Below are 21,362 nucleotides of genomic sequence, written 5' to 3'. Positions count from 1 at the left end.
AGTTACTTTACTGAATTAATGTGCAGCAAAAAAAAGCAGATCAAAGAAAATATGTAAACAATTTATGTCTAGAAAAAGTTTGCTTCATGATGATTCATCACTTTTTTCCCCCCCCAGTTCAACTTTCTAATATTTTTCCATCAGGCTCTTTAACGGGTAAATTCCACATGGAGCAATACTTGGACTCTTCTGATCAGTGAGTGCAACATCAGCAATTTCTTGTCAGTTGGCATCTTGTTATGCAGTGGGAAAGACTGATGAAAGGTTCCCTCAGAAGTCTAATTCAAACTAACTTTTGTGACCATCTTCTTCCCCCCAATAAATTGCACTTGTTCCTTCAGCTGAAGTAACTGGATTCTTAAACAGAAGTCTGGATATCTGATTGCATTTTGGTTGGATTGTGGAAGTCCAGGCACCTTTGTCATTCTTTAATCTAAAAATCAAATAGGAAAAAATGGTGAAAAATGAAGTACTAACTGTCAAATGATCACAGCTTTTTCCAATGTGATTACTCATGGGAAAAAAAACAAAAAAGAAAAAAATTCCTTTTGCTCTGAAATTCTCTGGAAAAAGATTACAAGGACTAAAACAGTAATACTCAAGGAAAGAGTTTAGTAGTTCCCAATTCTAGAAATACTGGACGTCATAGGTCTAAACAACTTCACTTAATTCAAGTTACATTTAAGCAAAAAGATCAAAGCCCTAAATCTGGATCCAATTTACAACCATATACCATTAAAGCATCATAATTCACAGAGCCTTTGGTAGATCAGAGAGAAGCCAGAAATTTTCAAGCTCTAATAACAAGTTTTTACATTAAGTCACTCAGCTTCACATCTCAGTACCATAACTTTGTTAATATTTCTTAATTTCTCTCCCTCAGGTCTAGAATTAGGAGCTTAAATTCTAAGTCAAAGATCACAGCAATACTTTTAAAATGTCAGATAAAGGTCATTTGTATTTTTCTGCTCTTAATAGAAAGTAAAGCATTTATATTTAACCCCATGCCTCCACTTACTTTCCACTTGATTGGAAAAAATCTGTAGGCATTGATAAGAATAACAACATACAACTACCTTCAGTGCTAACAGACCAAGATAGGAGACACAAACTTGCCATAGTAAAAATGGCCAATAGTTCTTATTTAAAAATCTATTATTCTTATTTTAAAATAAAATCTATTTCCAGTATATTTATACAGTCAGTTAAGTTTCAGAAAGACTGATACTAAAAACAGTGTTATTTTTAACTGGTGAGAGGGGACAAAAAGTATAAATTTCAGAAGTTCGCATTTTCCTTGCAGCTTGTTAAAGCACTGTCTCTTTTTCAGTGAAATAAATTCCATTTTTAGGCTAAAAGGCATAAAATCAAACATAAAAACTAAATGCTATATGGAAGTAAACACCATTCCTTTACATTACAGAAATTCCACTGTAACAACACCATACCTCTGTGATAACTCCTGCAGCAATAGTGGAACCACCGTAGCGTAACATAAACCTCCCAAGCTCTTTAAAATCTTTATACAACTCTACAGCAACTGGCCTTTGAGTTTCTAGTTCTATTAAAGCATTCTGTCCTTTAGAAAGGAACCTGAAAGTAAACGAGCAGAAAAATATTACAAATGTATACCTATACAAATGAAAAAGAGAACAGTGAGTAATTGGAAAAAAATAAACTTATAAAGCTCAAAATATGACGATCAAGCTTGATTTAAAATATAACCCAAGGCACCAGACTGAAAACTCACTTGCCTGGAGCACAGCTTTCTAAAAGGCATCTGACCTTTCTCTAAAAACTTCTACAGAATGTCACCCACCACAGTACCCAGAAAATTGTTTACAAATGAATTATCCCATTAACTCCCAGCTTTCACATCTGACAGAAATCAGCCCTGTTTCAAACCCAAGTCCCCGCAACTTAGGAGCCAATCCATTACTCTATAGACACCTTTCCCTAACCCTAACCCTATCCTATTACATTTCAGTAAGTCTCAGTCATGCCATTTCTGGAAAATGATTATTTTAATTATTTGTTTGCCAATGACATCTCCATCCAAATACAGCTTTCAAATAACAAAAGGGACATTCCTATAGGTTAACTTGTATGAGGTGGTTCTGTTTGATTCTGACTGACTATGTAGCAGAATCCACAGTAACCCATTTCCACTATTACACCAATTTCATAAGAAGAAATGAGATAATGCAAAAAATAGGTATATCTTTTAAGCACAGGGCTAGTGATCTGGGATTCGTTCTCAGTTCTGCAACTGATCTTATGGAAGTCATTTTATTTCTCAGGTCTTCACTCCTCACTAAGTGGAAACAATTTTTTAATTCATAAAGCACTCTGAAATCTAAGCATGAAACCAGCTAAAATAATGGAAGCATTTTTTTTTTATGTCCTTATAAACATATTATTGCTTCATAATAGAACTTGCTTGATAAAACACACTTTAAATTAAACTCAGCCCATTTTTTCAATATAATCATTAAGTATTCAGAAGGCTTACTTAGGTTTTTTCTTTGTCACTTCACCAGTGCTTTTGTGCAGGACGCTCAACAATCTTCTAATAGTAGCAGGTTCACTTACTGTTTGATAGTGTAACAGCACCTAAAATACAGTTTTCTTTTATTAAATCTTATAAAATAATCAGAAATCCTAGGTGTTAGTACTCAAAAACACATAGCTCTTTTAAGATTGATTCTTTTAAACAAATGCTTCTAAAACTTCTCCCTTAAGAGTCCCCACTTCACATTCAGTAACTTTTTATTTCCTAAGCTTTGTGATCTCTGCCAATATAACAAAAAGTTCATGTATTATTTAATTACAAATACATTTTTCATTCTTAAGTGTTTAGTTTGTGCCATGTCTATGTACTTCTGTAGTATTAACCACGTTTTGTTGTTGTTGTTTTCAAGGTATAACTCATATAACTTATAACTCAGTGCATCATTATATTCCTAACAGGGTATGGGCTTTCAAAAGAACAGCCTAGCCTGACACCATGCTGGAATGCATTCTCCAAAACGGCCTAGCTAGGCATCAGAAGCAAGATGCACGAGCAACCACAGCAGCATCTTACATCCTCTTCAAGTTGCAGCAGAATTAGTTTTCCTTGGAGGGAGGGAAAAACGTCTGGATACTAAATGACTCTTTACATTAGACATGTGAGAAAGCATATAGAGAGGAAAAACCCTGAGCAACTTGAAATGAAAATAACTTTCAGAGAGACTTACAGGGAATCCTTTGGTGACTGGAATCTCAATATTGAAGATGAGAATCCGAGCTCTGAATCGAGTGCAAACTTTAACAGGTTCCTTGGGATCACAAAATACACAGCCAACACTACAGAAAAGGAGAACAAAAGTTCTTACTTTAACACATATGCGTAATATGATATGTCATATATACGATATAAAAAGTTTAACTGCCACTCTAAAAAAAAACCACCATGTTTAAGATACGTAAAGCAAAGACAATAACATTTAATAACAGCCAGGAAAAAAAAAAATCAGGAATATCTTATTAAAACCTAAAACCCAAGTAATTTCTATACAGTGCCTACGCTGCTTAATGGATATGCATGACGAGATCTGTCTAGTTCAATGAACAATTACATCCACTGCTAATCAGTTTCTAAAAATGTCATCGTTTCCTGTGTGTAGGTACTTTGAAGAATTAAGACTTTCATTCAGAGATGTTCCAAATCAACAGCACAAAATACTACAGGGAATCCAAAACGGCAGCGCCTCTGTAATTTAACTAGTTTGTGGACAGATTAACATAGTGATCAGGAGTCTCAAAACTCTCTCAGGAACATTTACATCCAAAAAGCTCTACTTATAATAAACTGAGTCACAAGAAAGCCGATGCTCATTAGAAGTCATTAAGGTAGACCAGACAGCTTTCTCAAGCAGCTGTCGTCAGACAGCTAAAACGAAAGTTAATCCCTCCCCCATCCAAAAAAAAGACCAGAAAGAGTGAGCTGTGTGATTAACCCTACACATAAGAAGTAATCAAATTTCACCAAAATCAAGAAGACCTAAAACCCGCACCCCTTCTTGACAAATCTAGTACATCTTCAGAAGAGAAATGACATCAAAGTGATGAACTGCATCAAGCCTTCATTCAATAAGTAAATTTTATTCTCCACTTAATAACTACATACCCCAGAGAAATGTGTTTTTTTCTTTAGAAACAAAGCCTAAATTTGCAAAACTATCCAGGCATTTTCCAAGCAGTAGTTTGGAAAGTTCACGCCTTTTCAATGTAATAGAGCAGTACAGATTACAGACCCAATTATCTAGCTTGAATAACAATTGTTACTTCCCTAAAAACTTGAGGCTAATGCTCAGCACAAAACCTACATACTGAAATAGAAACAAAGCCATTTACTCTGTCTCCTTGAATTACATCAAAAGAAAAAAATATACAGGGTCAGCAAAGCATTTGCCATGAGATAAAGTGACTGAACATGTTGAACAAGAAGTTCAACATCAATTTCGCTTATCCAGCTTTACTTATTGGCATGCAATGGCAGTTGTTTGGATGCATTTTGTTAGAAAAGTTTTGACAAGCTCTTCAAAAACATCTTTTTCATTTAGCAGAAAGAATTCACTCAATTCAGTAATTAAGATATCTAAGGAGAAGTCTTCAGGAAAAAAGCTTAGAAGGTTGCTAGTGTCAGCACGAAGCACAACAGCTAACAGCATTCTTCTGAGGCTGCCGTTGTACTTAAAGCAGATGTTTCCAACGTTTGTTCGTGCAAGCCAGGTGATAGGCATCACTTTGGTTTTAAATATCCTGGTAGCCACATCATTCTTCAAGTAAACCGCTGATTGTTAAGTGTAATAGTTATAAAGCTTTTCATTAAAAACAAACCGTTACTTAGACTGAAACTTAGTTCTGCTCACTTGATTTTGATGATATCCATGCCGGTCAAAGTGAGACTAACGTGATCTCCTGCTGCAGCCCAATCAACCGGTTCATCGTGAAGTGTGATTCCTGGAAATGAGTAAGAACAGAACCGCACAGTGAAGTACCTAGGTTCTGAGTTACAAACAAACACCTCTGTTTGGGCCATTTGTGCTTCATCAACCATTACTCATCAATTTTCAGTATGAATGGGTTGAGAGTAAAAGCTTTTTAACTGAGAACACTGAGGAAGCTTTTTTTTTTTTTTTTTTTATTTCTTGCTAGGGACTCACTATTCTCTAACCCCACCCTGCACAATAACATGGCTTTATATAAGCCATAAGAGAGGCCCTGGCACTTGTCACATAGCGCAGATGACGCAGTCCTGAAAATGCCGTAGTACTGAAAATCTCCGTGTCTGCCCCACCCATCCTTTGAGGCACATGCACACCCCAGACCGCATCTTTCATGTACTTTAATGGTACTATGTCAACTTTCATTTACCTTAAGTGGGTTTGCTAACTCTTTCATAAAAAAAGCGTAACAGATTGCCTTCCATTCACGACATCGCATCTATTAGAAAGCACCATTTGAAGTAATTTTATTCCTATCTTCATGTATTCTAAATGCTTTAAAAGTTATCCTGCTAAGTAGGTGAGTATAAGACTAATTTTTCCCCGACTTAAAATTCTGAACTTTCCAGTGGACACCAAGAATTATATTGCTCAGAAAAAAAACTTTTAACAATTACTGCATACATCTATAGGATCTACTTCTATTTCACTTCAGACTGTGTTTATATATTTGCAAATCTGTTCCCAAACCTTTTGTCAAAGCCATGCCAGGAAGTATCATTCAGCTACAAGCATGTTAAGTACTGCTTTCTAAATAGTTCTGTAATTGTTACCTATGTATGTGCCATTCTCACAAAATGATTAAATCAAGTTCAGCCTCTCAAAAACGAAAAACTCATTCTATTGTGCACACTATATATAGTTAACGTATTATAGCGAATTACATAATCTTTTCTTCACATTAAATGTAAATAATACATTCAGATCAGATGTTAGGAAAATATTCTTTACTCAGAGGGTGGCGAGGCACTGGCATTGCTGCCCAGAGAAGGTGTGGGCTTCTCCATCCTTGGAGATGCTCAAGATCAGGTCAGATGGAGCCCTGGGCAGCCTGAACTGGTGGTAGCAGCCCACAGCAGGAGGTTGGAACTGGGTGGTCTCTAAGGACCCTTTCAACCCAAGCCATTCTCTGATTCCATGATTAATGAACTAATACTCTCAATTTTCACTCAGTGTTTCAGACATATGAGAGACGGTACACAAGGGAACCATAGGATTGTACATACAGTAGGGTATTCTCAAACAGAATGTGACAAAAAAAGACATCTTTTTCCCTGCCTCTTCCCTCACTCTCAAAACAAAGGATTGACTACGGCAGTTCATCATCATAATTTGTGTCATCCATGTTACTGTAATGTTCTTGTACATTGCTAACAATGTGTGCACAACAGTACAAACATGCACACTGAAGAGCCTCTCAAAGTAAAACCAAGAAAGCTAGTTTTGGAACAGAGCACAACAGTCGTACTGACATGTTGCTAAATTCAGATTAAATAGTTAGACACTGAAGCCTATGCATTTATTTCAAGGTCATATTTTTTAACTCATTGGTGTATGCTCAACAATCCTGTTTCAGGAACAGAAAACTAAAACAGCTTAATAACCAATGTCTTGACTGAGCAATTCCTCCTTTCAGAGGTGAAATGTATTCAAGATTAAATCCAATTTTCTTGTATTTTGTTGGTGCTCAGGACATTCACATCCTGAAAGTTTGTATATTAATGAAAGGATCAGTGACAAATCTCATGAAAAAGCAGCACAGACATAACTCTCAAGTTCTTTCACATCTTAATAATTCCTAACAGTTACACTGCACAGTAAACCTGAATATTAATGATTCTTGTACTGCGTTTTTAAATAGATATGTATGTATTGTTGCAATTCAGAAGATTCTTTTTTAATAGTTCATAAAACAAAGTCAGGAGGCCATAACACTTGGAATATCTGATAGAGCAAAAAAAGGTTAAAAAAAAAAAAAAAAGTAAGATTTCACATACTCTTCACAGACACATTTATACAGATACAGTCACATCTAAAGAAATTCGTTTTATGCTTTCACATTTTATGTTTGACAGTTAGTATCAGTTTGACAGTCTGTTACCATTTCAGTAACTGCTTCTAAGCCCAGTATTGACCTGAAAGTAAACACACTTCTGAAGACTGTACCTTTTGCAGTGCAAGTTTCATTGGGAGGCATTGCCAGAAGTCGTTCTCCAACTTGAATATAGCCAGCTTCTATTTTTCCAGTCACACAGAATCCTGATCCTTGGTCTGCAATAAACATAGTAATAATTTGAAGCAATTTCTTAAGGTCAATTTCCCATCACAAGTTACCCCTTCGGAAACACACAGATAAGTCTGTAATATCATAAAGACTTTTTCCCTATTAGAGAGTTCAGTACTTGCAAGACAGCCAGCTGTGCATCATTGTGAAAATGAAACGTTCAATTCAAAACCTCTAGATCTTATGTTTTTCAGAACTAAGGAGAAATATCCTTCTTTAAACAACTGTAGGAGCATGAAGAAATACTTTTTAGTTTTGCAGTATTAGATTAAGCCCCTTCTTTTCTAGGGATTTTATTTAATTCATGATTTTCTAATTACAGATAAAAAATATACTACAGTCATAACAATTTTCATACACACAGGTGCAACTTCCTATGCCATTTACTGTTCAACTGAGTCAGAGCTCTACATGCTCTGTTTGCATATTTCATTTACTCCTAGAAAAATCAATAAATGATTTGGTCCTATTTAACATGAGGAGTTCTTATAACTGCATATGACTTAACTATTTCTAAGTAGAAGATATGCAATTTATTTTAATTCTTGAATGCCCACATCCCTAACTGATACCCTGCTCACTACTTGAACAATTCATTTTTAAAAGAGGTGCCACACGTGCACATGTACAAACATACACCTTAAGAAATGCCTCTCTCCCACAGCAAATGCTTATGGATATATTTCAAAAGAATCATCTGAAGTGATTCTACATAGACAACACAAACAACAAATATATATATTTTGGTGAATACTAGAAGGCAGTAATCAGCAAACATATTAATATTTTTTCTACCACATTAGCCTTGAGTCTTATACCTCCAATACTTTGTTTTGCATTCATAACTGTTATTGATGAATGTTTCCATCCAGCTAGCTGGAAAACTATTACCAGTATGTCTGTGAGCTAATCTCCCCTCTACTCATTCTGGCAAACAAGATGGACACAGTCAGTTAACAGATGACATAGGATGTCAAAAGAATAGAAACCTGGAGAAGTAGATAGCTGTTAGAAAAGCATCCACATATTATGGTACATAAGCTATCTCAACACTGTGCCAAAAAGAACCTAAAGCCAGCTCAGTAAGCACATGCAGACAATCACAATCACGAACTGGTTCCTGGTTCCCGGCTATCTCCAAGCAGAATCAAAAAACAACTCTCCCACTACATCACCTGCTCTGCCTTGGTAGGCCAGTATGCTGTTTGAAGCCTCGTGCATGCTGACTTCTTTTTGAAAAGTGCCCAATTCCTTCACTTCCCCATGAGATCAGTGCAAGTACAAAAATGCATAGCAGCGAACAGAATTGGGCCATAAAAAAGGGCTTGATTTCTGCACATCATGCTAGTTAGGTTCTGCCATTCAAAGGATTAGGCCTCTTGGCAATCAACGCTTTTCTCAAGTCAGATCAAGTCATACCCTCAGTCATAAGCTCAGTGAGGACTGATATTGCAGTGAAGGCAAATGTGTTTTCAGACAGCTCTTGTCAGGAGATAGCTTGCCTGGAGAGAACATTAGGAGGTCTATGGAGGTCAGTAAAACCAGGCCAAGGTAGATGAAACACATGCATTACAGCCTCAATAAAGAAAGGGGATTTCCAAGCTGCATATAGAGTGAACTCAGCGCTCTCACTTTTTACACAGTTCTGCTCAGTTCAAAGTGCAGGAGAAGCAGGACTGCTTCTCCTGCATATGCATGCACGTTGGAATAGAGCTGAGAATAACTGTTGCTTCTGCAGTGGTGTCTGCAGTTACTTCCTCTAATGGCATCCAAGTTAATTAAGTTCTGATATCACATGTAAAAAAAAAAAGAAAAAACCCACAACCTAAAAAGCACCTAAAAGGCCACATTCATAAAAGAACCCAGTATTTGTAAATTGAGTTTATTTCCAAAACCATTGTTGGTTTGCTTACTTTAACAAAAATCAATCTCTCTTCCAGAGAGCAGATTTAATCTAAATTGTTCATTTAGTGAAACATCACTCAACACAAAAATGATTATTGCAACAAAATATATTATTTTGAAAGATCTCAATTAAAAATTCCAAAAAACTTTCCACAGCTCACAAATTGAATGTAACTATATTGAAAACCCTAAATACAAAATCTGTGGTAAGGCACCAGGGCAAATTCTCATGCAGTGTTTCAATATTTAGTATTACGGCTTCAGCATGCTAAGTAGGCTATCCCAGGGCATTCATAACAAGTAGTATTTTCTTAAAGACCCAAATCAGAACGCCTCAGAATAGATTTTTCCAATTACAGCCAGTATTTCAACCTGGTTTGTTCATATTTCCCCTACAAACAACCTATACCTAAATTCAAATTTCTTTTAAAATACTGAAGTAAATAATATGTGATTTAAAAGATTTTTTCATGCTGCCATTTGGTTTGCAACATTTCTGAAGGAACCTGCTCAGAGTTTCAAATTAGATATGTTATATATTTTACTTTTAATACATTTTCTAAATTATTTCTAAATGTAAATATATTTAACTCTGAAAATATTATCGCGAAAATCTTAGCTGCTCACAGCATTCCATTTTCTTCTGGCCATGGCAATAAAAACTGGTTATAGTTACTGGCTGTCCATATTTATTGCAGTGCTAATGAGCAGCTTGGAGCCTCTCAGTTTACCTTGGCTGGCTACAAAGCTTCACCAAGCCACCCCCTTTCTTCTACTCCCTCCCCAGGCTTTATATAAAATAAAAAATGAACATGAAAGAAACAAGTCACTTTTTTTTTTTTTTTTTTTTTTTTTAATTTAAATTAAATCTAGGACTGAAAGGTAAAAGGCCTAGAAATTGCACTAGCAAAGACAGAGAAGCAGAAATCTAGGGAACAAAGCTCTGTTTGGAAAAGAAAGGCTTCCAGATACTGTCCCACAGAACTATCAACACATTACATAACTAGTTAGGAAGTCACCTAGATTCTTCCTCAATTTTTTTCCAACAGGTTTCTCCTTCAGTGATGATGTCTAAAATTCCAAAAAGAACAGTACTTACATTACTATTCCTGTTCAAATCCACTGATAGACATAAAGCTCCTATTTTAGCACATATTTTTACATCTCTTTTCAACACTAGTTTTAAATAATGGTGTCATTCTGGTGAAAACATTAGAAAAATAACCAACCTTTAAAAACATCAGCAACACACAATCTGAACGGTTTGTCCACTGATCTTTGCGGTGGCTTGAAAGAATCTGCAAAAAAATTGGTAAGACCTTTTAGAATATCTGTATTTAAAAAACTCTCTCAACAACTTCTCACTTGGAAATTAAACAACCACATTGCATTCCAAAGACTTTGTGTCACATCTTCCCCAAAATAAATATTTTGACAAGCACGTGACTGAGCCATATTTGTTTCTAAATGAGAAAAACTGCACTCACCAATTTGCTCTAACAAACACTTCCCTTGATACCATTTTGTGAGGTCACTTGACTGACTTCTCGTGACTAAATTTTCACCACCAAGACCACTTGTTGGAATATAAGCCACATCACATTCCTGATTATGAAAATAAACAGAAGTTAATCAGACATTGTTAAAAGCCCCTTCTAGCAAAAGCAAAGGATGCATTTTTCAATATTATACCTCTAAGCTTTACTTTGTATTTCCCATAAAGACAGGTTACTTGGTGAATCCATTTCCTTTCTGCTTATCTTTCCTAGTCACAGTGCTCCAGCAAGGAGTTAAGATAACAACATTAACAACTAGAAACTGATTTCAGATAACAAACTCCAACTTCATATCAGACAGGCATGCTTTAGTCTGAGCTGCTGTTCTACACATAACGATTTCAGGAAGGCTGCAAACAGTTCAAATAGATAGCAGTTTGAACTGAGGAAATGGTAGAAATAGAATTGAGAATGGCAAATAGAGTGTTCTTTTAGTTCATAATCCTTGCCAAGACCTGCTCCAATACAAAATCATCTACTGTAATTCATGTAACACTGAACATTTCAGCAATCCCTCATCTACTCTGCTTTTAGAAAACAATTCCAAGAGACTACAATGCAAGTGCCCCAAAGATTCAACAGACCTAAGAAAAGATGATGACAGAAAGAGTATTAAAAAAAACTGATTAACCTTACAAAAGGGTCAGAGAACACTCTAGCAGCAGTAAGAAAAGGAATGTGCAATAATACATGCACATATGACCAGCAAAAAAATGATACAAAATAACCTGACCACAACAACCACTCATCCTACCCAAATGCCTGAACAAAGCAATGAAGATCTCAGAAGTCTATGTTACCTTAAAGCCAGCTTGTTTAAGAAACTGGCCAAGCTTACTGGTAATTTCCTGGAATCTTTCTTGTTGCCAATTGACCTAAAATAGAAACAGATTGTGATAGTAAATCGTAGATTTCTAACACCTTAAACAACAGTTGCATGTCGTTAAGTCTGTAGTACCAATTGGGCTTCTCACACACAGCACTTGCAGATGCTGTAAATACAAGATTTCCAGGTGGGTTAATAGTTGAATACGTAAGAGCAAACAAACACATTAACAAATAGTGACAACAGTCAACACAAATTTGCATGAGGTTCTAGTTTGATTAATCCTTGAACAGCATCTAATTCTTCCTTTTTCTGCTTTCCTTTTTTTTTTTTAATGTTCACACAAAATTTAGATTCATGAAGATCACATATCTTCATATATCATGAATATCAGCAATAACCTAAAACACAGCAAGTAATATGTAACACACTTTACAGATTTAAATAAAGCTCTTGGACTTGACCTGACTGACCACCAAGGTGCCCTTTACAGATGCCACTGGATTAGCACCTTAGTCCAAATTTTCACACCTCTATTCATTTCAAATTTAAATACTCTAACTATCATTCTAGTGTGCTTTGAAAATATACTCAAACAGAAAATTAGTGTATAGCCTAAATAAAAGACTAAGGGCTGAAAATCAAAGAAAGAAAACAGCAATTTCATTATTAGTTTCACAATATTGATCCTTAAATTTATGATCCACAGTCCTAGTTGAAACCCCTTCATTTAACTGAGAAAGTTAAGCAAGTACCTGGTCCATTTTATTGACTGCAACAGCTAGCTGTGTGACTCCAAGAGAGCGCACTAATAATCCATGTTCTCGAGTTTGTCCACCTGTCTCAAATCCTGCTTCAAATTCTCCTCTGCTGGCGTCCACAACCAAAATAGCCACATCGGCCTGGATTATAAAAACAAAAGCAAAAAAAATATCCCAAACAACTGAAACTGTTTATGAGATGGTAATAATCTGACTAAACACTTTCATCAGCAACAGCCCACACAATTGCACTTTACAGAGAAGGAATGTGCTTCAAATGCAACTGGAACTGTTTATTTTATCTGCTTCATGCCCATTTCACTGACATACCATGGCATTACATCACCTCATGTCATTCACTGTTGTTTTATGTTAAACACAAGCCAACACTTGCCTGAGGAACCTGTCTTCTTCAAAGCACCCACTTTGTTGAATGGACCTCAACTAATGAAAGTATTATTCAACCAGAGACAACTGCTGCATGTCGCATGTTGATGTTTCACAATCTATTCAGCACAAAGGAGCATGCCAGACTCAGAAACTGGAAGACCAAGTAATCCACCACATATTTTATTATCTAGGCAAACGCTCTGCCATGACATTAAAGACAAATAGTTATTGCAGCCTACAGCACTGTAGAAAAAACAGCACACAAGCAGAAAGGACAGATTTAGCTGTCAACCTTACATGTTGCTATATAACATGCCTATTAAAAAAATCAGATAATGTAAGCAATCAAAAAACAACTTTCTCTTGTTTTGGAAGTAACAGCCAGTTAGAGTTAAGGAAAGAGAGAAAAGACGTGCTTTCTCATATTCTTTACATATGTAAGCTTCAGGATAGCAGGAGAGGAAACAAAGCCCTCGTCCAAAATACCTCTCCCACTGATCCAGATGCAAATTCCCCACATCTCACATAGGGAGGCTTGTGCATGCATGAGTATGACAAAAGGGAGAGGGGGATGAATTTCCCCATTGCTTGGAGCCCCAGAAGTGTATTGTGGTAGATGTCTCCCTACAGAAAAATGTTTGTTTGTTTGTTTTAAAGTTACACAGAAAAAAAAAGGCCTGAGAACTTAATTAACTATGTATTTAAGGCCAGATCCTGGCTCTGATAAGGCTCATTTGCATTTTGTGCAACAGCAGTTGGAGATTCCCACTAACAAAATTTCCCCTGATGTGAAGGCATCAGGGCCATACTTGCTTTCTTCAACCCATTTCTTCTCTGCTAAGGCTACCTGGGCATCAAAAGCTTGTAGTTTCAGTGATTTCCTTAATAGGCTTCAGAATACAATTGCCCTGAGGGAGGTCCTGAGTGAGTCCTGAGGGAACCCAGAAGTGCATCAAGCCTTAGCTGGCAAGCCCTGTCTTCTGCTGAACTAAGGCAACCGCTGGTAGGTTGTAATCTGGTTAAGTTGTATCCTAACACTTTGTGTTTGCATTGCTTTTTTTCAAAGATGACAAAGCACTTTAAATCAAAATTGGAAAGAAAATAGTGTGGTTGAGTCAACATTTTCTAATGATCTAAAACTAAAGAGCTAATTCTGGTTTCAAAAATCCTGATCTTTCTGCAGTGTACGTCTCGCGGTATAAGTAACTACACGTGCCCTACACCACACTTTGAGAACTTTGCCTGTCCTGTAACCTAACCACTGAGTCACAATCCCCAAATTCTTACCCAGCCTCTGCTACAGAGCTAGAACATGATTTGGAACAAACAGCTCTCCTACAGCAGTTACTCTCTCTATAAAACCATAGTAACAGTACCTATCCTTACTGAGATAATAAAATAAAACTCATATTTCAGGTCGTAATAATGCAATACACAAAACACAAACCTCTACACAGTATGTGTCACAACACTTAAACTCTTGTAATTCAAGGAATCAGTCCCACAATTAAAAAAACTTGCATTTTCAAGTGGGAAAAAAATCACACATTTTATTGCATTTAACAACGTACCATTCTCCCCTATTTAACTATCATAAATTAACCAACTAGCCTCCGTGAGAATCGGAGGTATAATACCAAATTCAATGATAGCACCCACTGCTTTTGGATTTGACCTACTGCTCCCAAAACCATAGTCGCGCAGTCTACACAAAGCTTCCACTGAATAAAACAGACATACTGCACATGAACTCTTATCTGTGCTTAATCATACATTATGAAATGTATTAAACACATGAATACCTTTTGCTGGCCTAAACTTCTTCTTTAAGCTCAAAACCACTTAAAAATCTCTATCTACAAAACTATGTTCACAGAGATTCCTGAGTAGATAAATGACACATTTGAAAAACTGATTCCATCTAACTGCAGCTCAGTATTCAATCTACTTCCCTAATAACACACTTCCAAAAAGTTAATTACAAAAAAAAAAAAAAGCTGCCTTTAACATTAAAACAAATATACTCCATCTAAAGTCTAGAAAACTCGTAAGCTATTTTAGCACCATCAATGATTTCGTTTCATATTAGTTTTTATAAGAAGAAAGCGAATTTAATTTTAAAGTTATAAATAATGCTATTGGAAAAGACATTTTAAACCATCTCTACCTGTGCAGCTCCTGTGATCATATTTGGAATAAAGTCTTTGTGGCCTGGAGCATCCATCAGAGTAATTACTTTAGTCTTCGTCTCAAACTTGGTCATACCCACATCCATTGTTACTCCCCTTAAACGAGACATATGTGGAACAGATCATTAAAACTGTTTTGAAAGCTTCGCAGAGTATAAAGTAAGCTATTATAAGCACAATCATGAAATTATACAGGTAATAAATTTCATTTGATTCACTCTGCATCAAAAAATTGAAAGAAATTTGCTTGCTGGAAAAGCAGACTCTAGAGCTATCTTTATGTAAGTCTAATCATTAAGAAACAAAAATCAAGCAAAAATACCAGTTTAGAGACATTTTCCCTTAATAATTACAATTTATCTTCTGAAGAAATGTCTGGTACCTAAGTGAATAAAAGTTAGAAAGTGGAAAAAAGAAAATTTTAAAAAAAATAGAACCAGGGATGCAAGTTTAGGGCTCATAACTGTTTTTTTCCATGAGAGTTTAATTGCTGTTAACATCTTACATTTCATAGGTAATAAATACCTGACCATATTTCTAGTTTATCATCTTAACCACACTGCACCACAAGTAGCTTATATTCATACTATAGCTAACTTGCTAATTTTTCTTTTACAAAGCAGTGAAAATAACTACTGTTCTAATCCAGTTACATCTACAAGCATTAAAATTTTCTCCCCATCAGCTTTTCCTCTCTTACATACTTTGACGAATATTACAACAACACTACCAATACTATACAGATTAGAAACCCTAACATCAGGCTTCTTCTGAAAATCATGTTCAGTTGCTACTGGATATTCTCCCCCAGTTCCCTGTTCCCACTCCTACTCAGGTTTCTACGTTCATTTCATAACTGAAAGGAGATGCATATGCAAAAGTTTAGTTATATACAGAGTAGCTGCAGATGTGTATCTGCCTTTAAAACAAAGGTAAACACACTACAGCCACCAGTCTAACTGATGTTCTACAGCAGCAGTTTACTCTGTTACATTTATCTTTGCAACCAGAGGAAGTTACATGCTGTAGAACAATGGATGAATGATTAAAAGGAAAACATGAGGGTTGTTCCAAAAGTAATGCCTCCTATGTTATTCCACTGATCCACAAAGTCAGAGACAGATGTTGGCAGCATGGCAGTAAAACACTGTACCTTCCCACCAACAATCCATTACATGTTGTTGCTGTGTGACACACGGCAGCAGACGAGCAGTCTGACAGAATGGCATCTGACATGGAAGTGCATACGAAGCAAAGGGGTGTCCCTGAATTCCTCCAGAGAGAAAAAATGGCACTGACATTCATTGATGCTTGCTGAACACCGAAAGAAAACAAAGAGTGGATGTGAGCACAGTGAGGTGGCAGAGGTAGCAACAACAGTGTGAAAGACAAACCATATCCTATGTGTGATAGCCATGTGCAGCTGTCACACCACAAAATGAAGAGTGACTCAATCAGCTCATCCAGAACAGATGACAACCAGGGGACTGTGTACAGAGCTGAAAAGAACTGAGTATCAGTTTCAATGCTTTGGAAATGACGGTGGTGACACTGAAAAGTCATACAGCTTGTGTCAGATGGGTGCCATGAATGTGTGCATGGGAACAAAGAACACCATATGCAAGTTTGTCAGTACCTACAACAAACACCAGGCTCAAGGTGAAAAATTCCTGAATCACACCATTGCAAGTGGCAAGACACACTGTCCCTACTACAAGCCAGAGTGAAAATGGCAGTCCAGAGAGTGGTAATGTGAATTACCCATCAAAGAAAGGGTGAAATAGTGGGCCACCTCCACTGGTGTAGATCTTTACAAGCGCAGCACACAGGCTCTTGTTCATCACTGGCAAAAACGTATAGCTAACGGTGGTTACTATGTTGAAAAACTGTTTTGTAGCTGAAAATTTGTTCTATTAAATTTGCATCTGCAATCATTTACATGGAAATAAATGAGGCATTACTTTGGGAGCAACCTACGTATCTATAGCTAGATTGATAGATAGATACAGACACACACACACACACACACACAGGAAAGTTCTTTATTTTTTTTGAACATAATATATCATGTCACTTTCTATTCAGTTTTCTTGAAGGTCATATATATACGTTTTAATTAGCTTCACTGCTTCCCCATTGCATACTTTTTTAATATGGTAGAATTTAATTTTAAATTTCTGTAAAGTAAATATATATATTTTTTAGGATCAACTTGATATTCAATGCAATGTAAGTCAGGTGTGAACCAACATTTCAGTGCTTAGTTTACTGTTCTGTTTCCCTTTCATACAAACAATTTAACCTAGAGTTTTCCTACACAACAATAACCAAGTTGAGAGAAAATCTGCAGTAATAAACCAGAAAGACAGCCTTAAAGAAAACTGGCTTTCAGCATTGTACATTTTGGTCCCACTCTACAATCCTTCGCATAGATAGATGTGAAGAAACGCTGAACTTCTCGTTCACATTTTTGAAATCAAACCAGTATATTAATTCTTTCTTGATACGTACTTCAACAAAGCAAAATATTTACTTGTAAGCACTCTGTAAGCATTTAGAATGCTTCTATCAAAGCCTTATTAGTAGATCTCCTAACAAACGTTGCTCTTCCAGAAAAATGTTATTAATTTCCCATTAAATTGAAAACTCTACCTTTCTCTTTCTTCCCCAGTTTCATCCAAGACCCACGCATATGCAAATGAAGCTTTGCCAGCCTTCTTAGATTCCTGTTCATATTTGTGCATAGTTCTTTTGTTCACGTTTCCCAAGAGGTAGAGTAGGTGACCCATTAAAGTACTTTTACCTGCATCAACATGTCCTATGGAGGAAAAACACAGCAGTTTTACTGATTTACAAATTTTAAATATAGTACAACATGAAATAGACAAAAATATATGAAAATCACATACACTAACATTCATGCAATCCACAGGATTTTAGCAGTACTGGCAGACACTATACTGAAACTGGTACTTTATGTTGACAGCCAACTAGTATCTCCATATTAGTACTAAAAAGAAAACACTACCAAGAACAAAACAAAACAAAAGTAGATCTTACTAGTCTGTCAAATGCAAGTTAACTCAACCTCATGGTTTAGCCAAGGAAGTCTGAATGTACTTTCGCCCAATAGCAGTGGTCAAGCAGATACAATAGAAAACAGCGTATGATGATAAAGAGACGACTATTTTCATTTTTTATCACTTCCCGATTCAATCAAAAGAGTTTTTAACCTCTATACCTTTAACGTAACATTATTACCTATTACCACCAAATTAAGCAGTTGTTTTCCTCCTTGTCTCTTCTCCAATTCCGCTTTCACATCTATTTGTGGTTTTGTCTTGCTTGTTTTCTTTACTGGAGTAGGCACGGTATTCTGCTCTTCTGAAACCTGCACTACTTGGGGTGAAAGAGCAGGTTTTGATACTGCCTCAAGAATCCCAGGAGTTACACTGGCTTCTTCAACTGGCAGTCCTTTCTGAGGTGTGTTAACATGGCCATTTTCTTCAGTAATCATACTATATGAGGAAAAAAAAAAAGAAAAGAAAACACAGGAAATGCAAATGTCCAAGAAATTAAAGAAATATAGGAGAAAAATAATCTTCCCTTCCTTATATAAGTCTCAGAAAAATACTATATAGTAAGTCGCAACAAGTCCATTAAGGTGGAAGTAATAAGCAACTGGATACAAACTTCACAATACCAGCTCTTCACATCTCTTCAGATAAGTACTATACACAAAAGCAAAATAAATAATCTTGCAAAACTCATGAAACTCTGATAAACAAAAGCTTCTCACAGCCACTTCTTTTAACATGAAGGGAAAGGACTACAACAGACTGTCCTTCTCTGCAGTGAGACTGCTACCTAAATGAGCTTTGAGACATCCTAAAATAGCTTTCACTCACAGTAATGAGTACAGCTGAATGGAGTGATATTCCATTGTGAGAAGATTAGCAAAATATAGAAAGACTAGAAATAAAGCATATCTGAGCTGCAATTTAAGGTGCAATGTTTCCACAAAATCACAACAGGTAAGTCAGCATCTTTTGATGAAGGGTAGAGTCCACCCTCAGCAAGTTTGCTGATGATACAAAGCTGAGAGGAATGACTGACACACCAGAAGGCTGTACAACCATTCAACAAGACCTGGACAGACTGGAGTGTTGGGCAGGAAAGAACCTGACGAGGTTTAACAAGTGCAAGTATGGAGTCTTGCATCTGGCAAAGAATAACCGCATGCATCAGCCGGGGTTAGGAGGTAACGTGCCGGAGAGGAGCTCTGCAGAGAAGGACGTGGGTGTTCTGGTGAACAACAGGTTGCCAATGAGCCAGTAGTGTGCTCTTGTTGGCAAGAAGGCCAGTGGTATCATAGAGTGCATTAAAGAGCACAGTCAGTAGCTTGAGGGAGGTTATCCTCCCTTCTACTCTGCCCTGGTGAGGCCACATTTAGAATACTGTGCCCAGATCTGGGCTCCCAGTTCAAAAAAGACAGCGATCTTCTAGAAGGAATCCAGCAGAGGACCACAAATGTAATAAAGGGCCTGGAACACCTCCCGTATGAGGAAAGGCTGAGTAACCTGGGTATGTTCAGCCTGGGGAAAAGACGACTGAGGGGGTATCTGATTAATGTTGATTAAGTATCTAAAGGGAGGTGGAGGCAAATGGACGAGGCCAGGCTCTTCTCGGTGGTGTACACTGATAGGACAAGGAGCAATGGCTTAAAACTTGAACACAGAAGTTCCACACAAAAATGCAGAAGAACTTCACAGTAAGGGTGATGGAGCACTGGAACACATTGTCCAGAGTGCTTGCGGAGACTCCTGTTATGGAGATATTCAACCTGGATGCCCACCTGCATGACCTACTGTACAGAACCTGTTTTAGAGGGGTGTTGGACTTGATCTTCTGAGGTCTTTTCCAACTCCTGAAATTCTGTGAAGTCACATTTATCAATATTGAAAAAGTTTGGTTTTTGTTTGTTCCTACAAGGAAAAAGGGCTTCTTCACCTGGAAAACTGGAAATCAGTGCAGTTCTACTGTGGTGCAGGCTACTTTCTGTAGAACCGATTCTAGCAGGTTTTCAGAAGCACTACCAAAAGCTAATACAACTATAATCATTTCCAGAGTGAATCTTTCAGTCTCCATATCTCATTTATATACCAGCAAGAAGGAAACTTCAGTTTTCCTCTTTTCAATGTTTATAATTCAAATTATTTTGGTATCATACTTCAGAATCCCATGTCACAGTTTTCCTCTTTTCAATGTTTATAATTCAAATTATTTTGGTATCATACTTCAGAATCCCATGTCACAGTACCTCTTTTTTTTTTTTTTGATAATTCAGTGCAACGTTACTTCTCATTTTCTGTCTGTATCAGCACTCACAGGAGTATTTGCATTGTATTAGTTCCTTTCCATTTCCTGTCAGGAAACAACATAGTCCAACCAAGCTAGTCTACTTGACAAAGCAATTCAAGCATTACAGTCTAAACTGTTAAGCCTAGTAAACGTTCACAATGAATGGAAATTTAGCCTCTAATTATAGCCATAGCTACGACGGCCATTTTATACCCCTCCCTTTTTTAACTCAGAGTCTAGCTACAAGGACAATATCAGAATGATTTATTTTGACACCTTTTTTATAAGGGCCAAAGCCAAGTTCTTGCTCTTTATTGTGAGGATCCCAAAGCAGAAATATGCATACTTGTTTCTTGGCTACTAATCCAAAACTTAAAGCTGGGATGGTGCATCAAGACTTGATACACAGTCATCATTTTCTCCAACAAGCTAAGTACCACACGTGGTTTATGTCATGGAGGTAGCAGGAGTTGGACAGTATCTATGCTGCTGCAAAATAGATACATAACTCTCTGGAAAGTCTATTTACATGAAGTTATCCTATTAAAATTTTGTAAACTATTTAAAGGAAAACAATATCAGTTTACTGCCCTTGGTCACACATTCATGACATTTTTTATTTTGATTTGTTCTCAAGGATTGATGTTACTTAAAATCTTTATAGGGGACATGCACAGTGGAGTCGAGGGCATCCTCAGCAAGCGTGCAGACAACACCAAGCTCAGTGGTGCAGCTGACACATTGAAGGGAAGGCATGCCATGCAGAAGGACCTGGACAGGCTTGAGAGGTGTGCCCAGGCCAACCTCACGAAGTTAAACAAGGCCAAGTACAAGGTCCTGCTACTGGGTCAGGGCAATCCCAAGCACAAATATGGGTGGGTGGAGAATGGAGAATGGCTTGAGAGCAGCCCTAAAGAGAAGAATTTAAGGGTGTCAGCTGACAGAAGACTCAGCATGAGCTGGCAATGTGTGTCTGCAAACCAGGCAGCTAATAGTATCCTGGGTAGCATCAAGAGAAGCATGACCAGCAAGTTGAGGG

At 36.9% G+C, this 21,362-nt stretch overlaps 1 protein-coding gene across 1 annotated transcript in view; it reads right to left on the bottom strand.

Moving 5' to 3' along the window:
- Positions 1 to 421: 421 nt before the first annotated feature.
- Positions 422 to 21,362, bottom strand: part of HBS1L (HBS1 like translational GTPase) — a gene marked incomplete at both ends in the record, with an annotated part of 63,726 nt that continues 42,785 nt past the window's right edge. The window contains 13 exons of the mRNA XM_079550342.1: positions 422 to 433; positions 1,449 to 1,593; positions 2,513 to 2,613; positions 3,240 to 3,348; positions 4,917 to 5,007; positions 7,218 to 7,322; positions 10,470 to 10,538; positions 10,728 to 10,845; positions 11,597 to 11,671; positions 12,378 to 12,524; positions 14,941 to 15,058; positions 17,615 to 17,780; positions 18,224 to 18,480. Of these exons, the coding sequence (XP_079406468.1) occupies positions 422 to 433; positions 1,449 to 1,593; positions 2,513 to 2,613; positions 3,240 to 3,348; positions 4,917 to 5,007; positions 7,218 to 7,322; positions 10,470 to 10,538; positions 10,728 to 10,845; positions 11,597 to 11,671; positions 12,378 to 12,524; positions 14,941 to 15,058; positions 17,615 to 17,780; positions 18,224 to 18,480 (1,513 nt within the window). The remainder of the gene's footprint in view (positions 434 to 1,448; positions 1,594 to 2,512; positions 2,614 to 3,239; positions 3,349 to 4,916; positions 5,008 to 7,217; positions 7,323 to 10,469; positions 10,539 to 10,727; positions 10,846 to 11,596; positions 11,672 to 12,377; positions 12,525 to 14,940; positions 15,059 to 17,614; positions 17,781 to 18,223; positions 18,481 to 21,362) is intronic.

Source organism: Tetrao urogallus (genome assembly GCF_951394365.1).
Source record: "Tetrao urogallus genome assembly, chromosome: 2".
NCBI lineage: Eukaryota > Metazoa > Chordata > Aves > Galliformes > Phasianidae > Tetrao > Tetrao urogallus.
The sequence above is the reverse complement of the archived record's forward strand: the minus strand, read 5'-3'. Positions and strand labels throughout refer to the sequence as shown.